This window comes from Chiloscyllium plagiosum, unplaced genomic scaffold (assembly GCF_037043375.1).
Source record: "Chiloscyllium plagiosum isolate Xiang-an unplaced genomic scaffold, Cpla_swu_hap1 HiC_scaffold_10, whole genome shotgun sequence".
In the NCBI taxonomy this organism is placed as follows: Eukaryota; Metazoa; Chordata; class Chondrichthyes; order Orectolobiformes; family Hemiscylliidae; genus Chiloscyllium; species Chiloscyllium plagiosum.
Genome location: NW_028270148.1, coordinates 16208768 through 16220824, shown reverse-complemented (window position 1 = coordinate 16220824; position 12057 = coordinate 16208768). Strand labels below are relative to the sequence as shown.

General features: G+C 40.5%; 1 protein-coding gene across 6 annotated transcripts in view; it reads right to left on the bottom strand.

Annotated features, from left to right (window-relative positions):
- Positions 1 to 12057, bottom strand: part of LOC122552619 (endoplasmic reticulum membrane-associated RNA degradation protein-like) — a 40823-nt gene that overhangs the window by 19047 nt on the left and 9719 nt on the right. For 3 of the 6 annotated variants that reach the window (XM_043695392.2, XM_043695389.2, XM_043695393.2), the window contains 7 exons: positions 10740 to 10876; positions 9764 to 9878; positions 8295 to 8397; positions 4180 to 4233; positions 3240 to 3308; positions 832 to 1002; positions 657 to 740 (listed from right to left, as the gene is read on the bottom strand). In XM_043695392.2, coding sequence (XP_043551327.2) covers positions 657 to 740; positions 832 to 1002; positions 3240 to 3308; positions 4180 to 4233; positions 8295 to 8397; positions 9764 to 9878; positions 10740 to 10876 — 733 coding nt within the window. The remainder of the gene's footprint in view (positions 1 to 656; positions 741 to 831; positions 1003 to 3239; positions 3309 to 4179; positions 4234 to 8294; positions 8398 to 9763; positions 9879 to 10739; positions 10877 to 12057) is intronic. The other 3 variants (XM_043695390.2, XM_087991155.1, XM_043695391.2) reach the window with 3 other exon arrangements.

Below are 12057 nucleotides of genomic sequence, written 5' to 3'. Positions count from 1 at the left end.
AAGCAAAGTTGTCATGACCAGATAATCTGTTTCAGTGATTTTGATTCAGGGAGAATTATGCGCTTCTTGAGCGAGCCAGCAATGCCTCTTTGGGCCTAATGGCATCCTCCGATGTTATACTATTTAATGATCCTATAAATAGTTCTGCCTCGTTACTATTCCTGTAAATGCTGTCGGTCACCGAGTTTGGTTGGGTGAACAGAGAGTACAGAATCTTTTCCAAGGTTTGAGCAAGTGCTGTAAACTAGAAATTCTGTCATTAGGCAATTTTCAACAAATTAAACCAAAAATTACATAGAGTACTCCCAATTTAGTTGGCTAGACAGCTGGTTTGTGATGCGCACAGTGATGCTCACAGGGCTCAATTCCACCACCTGTTAAGGTTACCATGAATGACTCTCCTTTTCAACCTTTCACCTTGCCTGAAGCATGGTGACTGACAAATTAAACCACCACCAGTTATTCCTTTCCAGTGGGAGACCAGCCTTTTGCTCTGGTAAGACAATGACGACTTTACCTTTTACACTCCCAATGCTTCGTGCAGGTAGATCAGTATATTATAATTCTGCCAAGTGATAGACAACCTTCATTGGGCCTTTGCACTAAAGACAGGAAAATAAATTGCTCTGGAGGTTTGAATTTCATGTGACAGGTACCTTCTGTTTAAGCTTTCCAACTGGATGGAACCGAGAGCAATAGGAATGTGTAGAACACATGATTGTTTTCAGACACTCACTTTCCTGGATATACAAAAGGCATTCATTAGAAGATGAACACATCCAAAAAAAAAAACAAAATGTTTGCAAATAAGTAGATAAAATATCTTGTTACCAGAGAAATCCCATTTGCCCCTCTATGGCAATGATGTAGCAAAACGACAGCAAGTGCTACCAAGTGACTAGCCATTTCTCTAGGAAACAACTTCAAATCTATTTCACCGTGACTTAGGTGATCCCGGAGCCGAGGACCCTCCTGGTGGTTTAGCAGGTCCCAGAGAATCTCCTGCAGAAAAGACACGACAAAACTTTGTGAATTTACTCAACCAGCTATTCAAAAACAGGATGCTATCCTTGTGATCTCACAATATCCCTCTCCAGTACTCCCAGATTCCGACACCCTCCTCCTCCTCCTCTACCTTCTTTCCCAAAATGCTCCTAGGCCTTGAAATATCACTCCTCAGCTTCACCTGAAGGGACAGCACTCAAAGCTTGTGATCTCAAATAAACCTGTTGGACTATAAACGGGTGTCGTTTGACTTCTGACCTTGCCCACCCCAGTCCAATACTGGCACCTCCACAACATTTCCTCATTCGGGTAACCTACCAAAGGCGGTATTTGACTAATAAACCTGGTCAGTTTTGGTCCAAAAATGGTTAAAAGAGCTGAACTCTAAAGGAGAGAGTGACTGCCCTTGAAATTAAGGATTATATCAAGGAGCCCCAGTAAAACTGACATGGATGAGAATCAAGGGGAGAACTCTGCAGGCTGGAGTCACGTCTAGCATAAAGGAAGACGTTCAACCATTCCTCATAAAACAACCAGACCATTCCCACCAGTAAACCTTCTCTGAACTGTCTAATGCAGTTACACCCTTCCTTAAGTAAGGGGACCAATTCTTTATGAAGTATGCCAAATGTAGTATTACAATATCCATAACTGAAGCACAATCTCAATACTTTTGTATCCGATTTCTCTCAAATACTCAACGCTGAGATAAACAGATTTATAATCAGTAAGCAAAACAAGGGTTATGGGGAAAGGCAGGAAAGTGAAGTTGAGGATGATCAGATCAGTCACGATCTCACCGAATGCCAGAGCAGACTCAATGGGCTGAATGGCCTACTGCACTCCTATGTCATGTGGAACAACAATAAACAAAAGAAGTGACACATATCTTATATCAATGACTAATGTCTGGCAATGTTCATTTTTCCCCAATTCAATTCCACAAAATCAGATTATTTGATGGGTTTTGAGCTCAGTACCTCATAGGATGATATGCATAACCATTCGCACTAGGAGACAGTTCAACAGGGCAGTGCCAGGTTGGATCAGAGATCTATCCAATTGAGCCTTAAAAATATTCAATGACCTAACCTCCACTGCAGTTTGAGGGGAAGAATTCCACAGAATAACAATTCTCTGAAAGAATACATTTCTACTTATCTTCATATTATCTTCATTTTTAATTGAAACTATAGAATAACTCTCTCAATTTGGCTATAATCCAGGTTTCACTTTTTTTTTATTAACTTGTATTCGTTACACCTATGCTAGCAGGTCGCCTTTGAATATATTGCAACAGCATGCTGCCTGTGACCATGATGGTCACTCCAGATGGCTTGAGCATTACGATAAAATTCTCCATAACCCTGCACACGCAGCCATGTCATCTCCCAGGAGATGCAATCGATATTCTTTTATCCGCTAACAGATTTTCTCTGGGGTTGCTTACCTGTAAATCAAGAATGATAAGCTCATTTGCAATATTCAGCTGATCACGTCTAGTCCCTTCAAAGCAGTTGCTATGGCAAACAAATCTGATCAAGGCCATTGCAGCAACTTACAAATTGCTGATGGCATTCAGAAGGCAACCATAGCTTGAAATATTAAAAGGTGCAAAGACAGATGTGGGGGCAATAGAAACATATACATTCACAAATCATTGAAGGTGACAGGAAAGATTGAGAAAGTGGTTAAACTGCTTTCAAGAATCCTAGGCTTCACAAATAAGGGCATAAAATATAAAACAAATTAATTTATGACAATTTTTTTATAAAGCACTGGTTTGGACTCATTTTGGAACATTTTGCTAATCCTGGAGTCGATAATTTAGAAAGGGTGTGGAGATGATTTACAAGTATGACTCCAGGGATGAAGAACTTTAGTTTACCTTAAACAGATTGCAGAAATGGGTCAATTTTTCTGAGAAGAGAGATTATGATCCTAGCTGATGGTAACGCTGGATAAATCGGATCCCTGAGTGAGAACTAGCTTTAAAGACTATATTTTTTTTCCCCTCCATTTAACATGGTGGACAGTCACTGAACAATTTCACAAAAGACTGCTTGGGTTATTTGCTCTACATCATCACAAACGAGATGAAATCTACAGAAAATCCGACACTTCATGTTCTGATCTGTATTTCCTTTTGGGTAAGTACAACCAGTGAATAATGAGTTCTAGATTTCTTATTGTGCATGTCACTGCCATGAGAACTTCAACTGAAAAAGACATACCATTATGGGATTGCCCAATGCTGTCGGAAGGTGGTTTATAACACCGTTGTCTAGATATTTTGCCAGTATCTATCAGAAAGAGAAATTTGCTGTGATTCGTGATTTCACAAAAAGAAATAAAGTACAAATGTTATGATATTATCTGTGGCATTCACAGATGGTCTGTGAACAATTTGAATTTACATACAGGGATACACAATTGCCATATTCACATGCCATCCCATAACATTGCAATATAGGAGAAAAATTAATATTAGGGATCCTACATTTTTGTACAAATGCAATTGTAAACTGACTTTTTACATAAACAGTGAAATTATGTTGAGTCAAATTCAAATAACCTGAAACTCTGGTTGTGGTGAAGCTGTCATTGATGGGCAGATTAGGAAATCCAACAGAAGGATGCTTGTGACAAGCTGAAGTTCCAGAGTGATAACTCTGGAATAGCAAAACTTCCATAAGCTTGTTATTTGACAGCATCAACCATGTGCTGTGGAGTTAAGCCACTCTGGAGACTCATCTTGGGGAAGCCTGCAACACTGGCTGCAAAATGATCTCATTCATGCTCTGAGTAAGTATGCAATTTTTAATATGGATGGAATTGAACTGTTCATACCATTTTTTTGTTACAAGATTGCCCTTTAATGTTTAAAAATTTAATGTGAGATTGTGGAAAGTGAAGCAAGGAACCTGCCACTTCCATGGTCTGTGCCAACATGGATGGCATTAAAGTTGCCACTTCCTTTGATATGGAAGTCCCAAGAAATCATGTTGCTTGGTGAATGTTAAAATACTGAGGCTAATAAAACTGCCTGGATCACTTACAGCATTTTTAAGGCATGGATCTGGAAACAGGACATAATTTATCAAAAGATTTTCACTCTGATGACCCTGAAGCAGGTAAGCTTCATTTTCTAATCATTACAAATGTCAAACTTACCTCATCAAATGTTGTGTACAGTGTTGTAGACTGGAAAAGCAAAACAAAGATTATCTAAGTATAAACAAAAAAAAAAGTGAATTTTCTGCTTGAAAGCATTTTTGGCACTGTCCCTGCCATGCAGCAATTAAAACCAGTTTCACTGGAGCATCCACATTTTGAATTCCCTTTCTTTCACCCACTTCTACTGCTTTGGCTGCCCCATAGAAGGGCCAGTGACTGGCCCTAGCCATGCTGCACCTTAAATGTATCATAAGTGCATTCCCTGTTTTTCTTTCCAGAGAATGCTGTGGTATACTTTTTACAAATACAACACTGGGGGAAGAATACCAACTCAGACATGTATGAATTCGCCAATTGCAGAATTCTGCTACCAACTTTCAAATCCTTCATAGAAGATTGATGTATTTTTTGTGTTTCAGAAAAGGCTTGTGTATTTTCTGTGTTAACCAATTCATATTGTGTGGTTTGTGCTTTAACTGTCATCTACTAAACTCAAGAAACTGAAGCAACCATATGGGTTTGGTTGTCGATAATGCCATTAAAAACTGATTCAATTAGCTGCAGTCACAAGGACTGGGGAATAGAGATTTAAGGTTCTGGGCAAGAAATGTAAAGGGATGTGAGGAAGTCAGAGATGTACAACCTGGAAACAGACACTTCGGTCCAACCCGTCCATGCTGACTAGATATCCCAATCCAATCTAGTCCCACCTGCCAGCACCCGGCCCATATCCCTCCAAACCCTTCCTATTCATATATCCATCCAAATGCCTCTTAAATGTTACAATTGTACCAGCCTCCACCACTTCCTCTGGCAGCTCATTCCATACACGTACTACCCTCTGCGTGAAAACATTGCCTCTTAGGTCTCTTTTATATCTTTCCTCTCACCCTAAACCTACACCCTCTAGTCTGCACTCCCCAACCCCGGGAAAAGACTTTGTCTATTTATCCTATCCACGCCTCTCATGATTTTATAAACCTCTAAAAAGTCACCCCTCAGCCTCCGACGCCCCAGGGAAAACAGCCCCAGCCTGTTCAGCCTCTTCCTATAGCTCAAATCATCCAACCCTGGCAACATCATTGTGAATCTTTTCTGAACCCTTTCAAGTTTCACAACATGGGCGGCATGGTGGCACAGTGGTTAGCACTGCTGCCTCACAGCGCCAGAGACCTGGCTTCAATTCCCGCCTCAGACGACTGTGTGGAGTTTGCACGTTCTCCCCGTTTCTGCGTGGGTTTCCTCCGGGTGCTCTGGTTTCCTCCCACAGTCCAAAGATGTGCAGGTCAGGTGAATTGGCCATGCTAAATTGCCCGTAGTGTTAGGTAAGGGGTAACTGTAGGGGGGCATGGGTGGGTTGCGCTTCGGCGGGTCGGTGTAGACTTGTTGGACCGAAGGGCCTGTTTCCACGCTGTAATGTAATGTAATCTAATCATCTTTCCGATAGGAAGGAGACCAGAACTGTACAAAATATTCCAATAGTGACCTAACCAATGTCCTGTATAGCCGCAACATGACCTCCTAACCCCTGTACTCAATACTCTGGCCAATAAAGGAAAGCATACCAAACGCCTTCTTCACTATCCTATATACCTGCGACTCCACTTTCAAGGAGCTATGAACCTGCACTCCAAGGTCTCTTTGTTCAGCAACACTCCCTAGGACCTTATCATTAAGTTTATAAGTCCTGCTAAGATTTGCTTTCCCAAAATGCAGCACCTCGCATTTATCGGAATTAAACTCCATCTGCCACTTCTCAACCCATTGGCCCATCTGGTCCAGATCCTGTTGTAATCTGAGGTAACCCTCTTCGCTGTCCACTACACCTCCAATTTTGGTGTCATCTGCAAACTTACTAACTATATCTCTTATGCTCGCATCCAAATTATTTATGTAAATAACAAAAAGTAGAGGACCCAGCACAAATCCTTGTGGCACTCCACTGGTCACAGGCCTCCAGTCTGAAAAACAACCCTCCACCACCACCCTCTGTCTTCTACCTTTGAGCCCGTTCTGTATCCAAATGGCTAGTTCTCCCTGTATTCCAAGAGATCTAAACCTTGCTAATCAGTCTCCCATGGGGAACCTTGTCGAATGCCTTACTGAAATCCATATAGATCACATCTACTGCTCTGCCCTCATCAGTCTTCTTTGTTACTTCAAAAAACTCAATCAAGTTTGTGAGACATGATTTCCCACGCAAAAAGCCATGTTGACTATTCCTAATCAGTCCTTGCCTTTCAAATACATGTACATCCTGTCCCTCAGGATTCCCTCCAACAATTTGCCCACCACTGACGTCAGACTCACTGGTCTATAGATCCCTGGCTTGTCTTTACCACCCTTCTTAAATAGTGGCACCACATTTGCCAACCTCTAGTCTTCCGGCACCTCATCTGTGACTATCGATGATACAAATACCTCAGCAAGAGGCCCAGCAATCATTTCTCTAGCTTCCCAGAGTTCTCGGGTACACCTGATCAGGTCCTGGGGATTTATCCACCTTTACCCATTTCAGGACATCCAGCACTTCCTCCTCTGTAATGTGGACATTTTGCAAGCTGTCACCATCTATTTCCCTACAGTCTGTAGCTTCCATTTCCTTTTCCACAGTAAATACTGATGCAAAATACTCATTTAGTAACTCCCCCATTTTCTGTGGCTCCACACAAAGGCCGCCTTGCTGATCTTTGAGGGGCCCTATTCTCTCCCTAGTTACCCTTTTGTCCTTAAATGTATTTGCAAAAACCCTTTGGATTCTCCTTAATTCTATTTGTCAAAGCTGTCTTATGTCCCCTTTTTGCCCTCCTGATTTCCCTCTTAAGTATACTCCTACTTCCTTTATACTCTAAGAATTCATTCAATCTATCCTGGCTATACCTTACGTATGTTTCCTTTTTCTTCACCAAACCCTCAATTTCTTTAGTCATCCAGCATTCCCTATACCTACCAGCCTTTCCTTTCACCCTGACAGGAATATACTTTCGCTACAGCCATGTAGTAATGACAGAACTCTCTGCCTATAGAACTGGTGGAAATGCAGACAATGAATAGTTACAACATGAAATAAGTACTGAAGGGAAATAAACTTAGAGGGGTAAGGTGATGGAGTGAGGGTGAATGAGACCTATAGGATTGCTGCCAGTGTGGACTCAATGGCCTCCTGCACTGCTATATCTGAATACCTATGAGATGAAGAGTCCACCCTGTATAGAACTATAGATGGGATCTGTCCCTTCTCATCAAAACACTGAACATAGGGACTAAATATTGCGATCAGTCTGCACAGTTGATCTGCAGATTTGGGTCTCAGTTTATTTGCTTGTGTCGAGAGGAAATGACAATGAAATAGACAAGTTTGGGAACAGAAAACAAGCTGAATCACTTCTGCCATCTGGTATATTCAAAGTACATGACGACTTCTCCTACTGCTGAGGTAAAGGAGCAGAATCTCAGATAGTATAAAACATGATACTGTTGGCTTTGAATAGCCCTCCATGTCCAGCATTTTCTAAGTGTTGCACTGCCATACTATTTGACAGTTTAACTGGTGTTCAAGGCTCAAGAGTGCAGGGAATTATCAAGAGTTCACTGGGTTTAAAAAAAAACTAAGGGATAAGGTAAATCAGGAATCAATGATTAGGTGATGTGGTTTGATGTGTGGAGTTTGAAGCTCGCAGAAGGGGATGGAGGTCAGCAAGGAGTTTTGAAATCAAGGGAGAGAAATTATATCAAAATAGAAGATAGCGTAGTGATTCTCGAGATCACAGGAAGTGTGTCCCCCATCACCAGTACTCTTGCTCTTCCAATTGTGGACTTCCGTGTTTTTAAGATTTACTACAAAACATAAACAAACTGAACTTCACATAATCTAGCCCTGATTTCAATACCTTCATGTCCACGAAGTAACAACACGTGAGGTGGCAGAGGCTCAGAGACTCCTTTTCTCATGCTAGACAAAGAGACATGCTCGCAAAACAAGAAAAAAATTCAGGAAATCTCAAATAACATTGCAATCAATAGATTAGCCTTGAAATTCTCTCATTGGGTAAGGCAAAGTTTACATCTGCCTGAAGGTGAGCAGACTATCCCTCAGGCAGAAGCATACTTACCTCTGCGGTCAGCAGCCTATTGGGACAGTTATTAACAATGGTAAAAAATTTGCGGAGGCCCATCTCCAGTTGAGGTAAAAGCAGTATTGTACAGTCTGCATACCTGTGGAAATAAGATTCACATGCACTTGAAAGAAGCTTCAGCAGCACAACATGCTAACACTAAAACAATGCTGAACATTAATGAGTGTATAATCAGGTACGCACTTCTGTTGTTCATTCTGAGCTGATTTTCAACAGATCTAAATCTCGGTTTCTATGGTGTGTATTCATTGCAGATTTTAAATTTTAAACATAAAAAGTTAAATTAGGAACAAAAATTGTTTAAAATATGGAAAAGGAATTAAAGTCATAAAGGTACAAAAGGAAGCTGTTCAGCCCATCAATTTCGTGTCAACTCCCTCCACAGCAATCCAGTCAGTCTCTTTCCCCCGGCCCCCAATCAAAAATAAACTCCTTGTGCCAGAGTTCACGATTGCAACGCAATAGTGCAAAGCCCTTTAAACTAAAAATTCTCACTGCTGAGGCGAGACGCTTTTAGAGGTCTATCATCGCCTCTGTAATCACTAAGCTCAAGTCCCGGTATTTTGCTATTGTTTGCCAAAGGGCTGAAACTCAGGATTTTTTTTTGCAAAGAGAAGGTACACAAATCCAACCAAAGAACTTCTGCCTATTTATTTACCCATTCAAATTTCCTCTGTATTGTTTTTATTTACATTGTTTATAAGTAATTGTAATTGATAAAAATTAATTATAAATGAACTGAATTAGACGCTGCCCATGTATCTTTTGTAGGATTGCACAAAAACATAAGAAGTGGACCTAGTATAAGGCCACAGAATCCACTGAACCTGCTCAATCAGTCCAGAAGATGCCCAGTTAAACTTCGATAAATCTCGATTTAATCTCTTGACCAGCATATCCAGTGGTCCCTCTAGAATCCAGAAATCTAATCGATTCCAGTCTTGAATATATTCATCAACTGAACTGCAAGGACCCTCTTGGATAGTGAATTCCCAAGACTTATAACTCCTTGGATTTTGATTGTTTAACGTAAAACCAAAACACCACCATCAATGTCCTGTTTATGAAAGTGGCGACTTCTGACACCAATTCAACACAGTCAATGGTGTGAATGAAGAATACATCTCCAACTTCACAGAAATAAAAGATCCTATTTTTGTGGGGGTTTTCAATGACAGGATGTCCCAGGTGATTTATAGCCAAAGTCAGAAGTCACACGACACCAGGCTATAGTTTAACAGGTTTATTTAAAACCACAAGCTTTCGGAGCACTGCTCCTTTGTCATGTGGACACTCCACCTAAGACAGCAGTTGAGACCTTATCGTAATCTCTCATTCCTGACAGTGCAGCATCCTCTAACAAATGAACACTTTTTCCAAGACTTCCTGGATCAGTCTTCAGTTTCAAGCAATGCCACAATAAGTCAACTTTCTTTTTATCCTACCGCTGATCTTTGTAAGCTGCAAGTGCATCTTTCCAATAAGGCAGCATGATTTCCACTACAAAATCAGATTTCTCAATAATATCCTCCGCTGCAGCAATAGCCTCTTCATTAATATCTGTTTTAAAAAAATACAAAACATTAAATGCTCGATTGGTAAATTCTATGCATTATTTGTTTTCCACAACTTGAATAATGCTGAAGAGAGGTATGTTACTGAGATCTTTAGTCTTTAACTCATCAGGATGGATGCAAGAATGCTACATTTCAAACAAAGTAAATTATACTACAGAAAAAAAAAAAAGAGTGCCTACTTTCCTCTTGTTTTCTCCATATAAACAGCTCCACCACAGTCTAATTTACCAACAAGGTAGTATCCTTTTCTTCTGTAGTGTGCTAATTGAAGGGCAAGTCAGAGTCTGATTAGCTGAGGTGTTCCATGAAGAAAGCAATAGGACAACACACTCTCTTTTCTTCTGTAGTATAAATTGTTGTTTGAAATGTAGCATTCTTGCAATTGTCCTGAGTGCACGATGGAACGTTTTGGCAAAATGGGTCTATTTCTTATTCACTCCCTTCCCAAAGGTATTGACTGCACCATGGTGGTTTACAGGTACCCGATCTCCTTTGGCACTGTCACCAAATGGCCATCCTTCCAATGTGCAGTCACAATAATAAACAGAAACGCTAGTCAGTTTAACCCAGGAGAACCAATTCTTCTGAGGTTTTTTAAAGGGGTCACTTTGACTGTGGGAGTGGGGGATGTGTGCATACATTGGGTGGGGTATGATATGGAATGGAATGATGTCCAATGGCCATTCTGTCTCCCCTCACAAAATCTGATGCTTGGAGGCAGGAAATCAATGAAAATACTTGGTAGTGGAGCTGGGAGTTTTGCAGCTCAGAAATTCCTTCCCTTAACCAGCTGAGACAGTATGAGTGCTCCAACTAATTTAGAGATAAATTTCACACGGCTCACCAGGGAAGACAGCAAGTTCCTTCAGCTGTGTCAATTTGAAATAAGGTCGATGGAGGAGTGAGAGATTTCTGCAAGCCAGGACATCCTTCAATTTCTGCCCTAATCCAGCTGTTAGTAACAGCAGCATAGAGGTGTACCTAGACATAATTAAATAACAAAACAAGGATTGATCATGTGTTCTAAAAGATTGAATAATCTGCTTTAAATGAAACACTGGACTAATAAAAACTGAAAATACCATGAATAGGACTTAATTTGAAAGCTGTGCATTTTTGCAGACCTCAGGAATTGCAATTCTCTTTTCATTACCTTGCATATGTTTCGTACACATGCAGCAGCTCAAAATCTGCCCCACTTTATATTCAAATCATTGTCCGATCGAGTTGAAACTGGAATCCCTAGTTATACAAATACCAAGAATGCTGAAAACTAAATTAGTCATTTAATTATGTTTTTTTCTTGACCAAATGGGCTAGCACCCTCAGCAACTGACCACTTTTAAAGTCCTCATTGGACTTGATTAAGTTACCAAAAGGATCAATGATAACAGAGCATAGACGTTGTTTACTTAGATTTTAGTAAAGCCTTCAACATGGTTCCGCATGGAAGAATAGTTAGTAAAGTTAGGTCACATCGGATTTAAAGTGAGTTGGCCAACTGGATACATAATTGGCTTGACAACAGGAGACAGAGTGGTGGAGGATTGCTTTAGAGTGGTGGAGACTTGAGGCCTGTCATCAGTAGTGTTCCACAGGGTTCAGTTCTGAGTCCTCTTTTGTTTGTCATTCATATAAATGATTATATTAAGAATATAGAAGTCATGGTTAGTAAGTTTGCTAATGACACCAAAATTGGTGGCATAGTAGACAGTGAAGATTTTCTCAGATTACAAAAGGATCTTCATCAAAATGAAAAATTGCAGATGGAGTTCAATCTGGATAAATGTCAAGTATTGTATTTTAGTATAACCAACAAGGGTAGGGCTTATACAATTAATGGTATGGCTTTGGGTAGCATTGTAGAATAGAAGGACATAAAGGTGCAGGTACGTATTTCTTTGGGGTTTGCTTCACAGACAGTGTGGTTAAAGATGCATTTGGCACACTTGCCTTCATTGCTCAGTCAGTTGAGTAAAGGAGTTGGGAAGTCAAGTTGAGACTGTACAGGACATTGGTGCAGCCTCTTCTGGAACACTGCCCAGTTCTGGTTGCCAAGTTATAGGAAGGATATTATTAAGCTGGAGAGGGTTCAAAAGAGATTTACCAGGATGTTGCTGGGTATAGAAGGTCTAATTTATAAAGAAATGCTGGATCGGCTG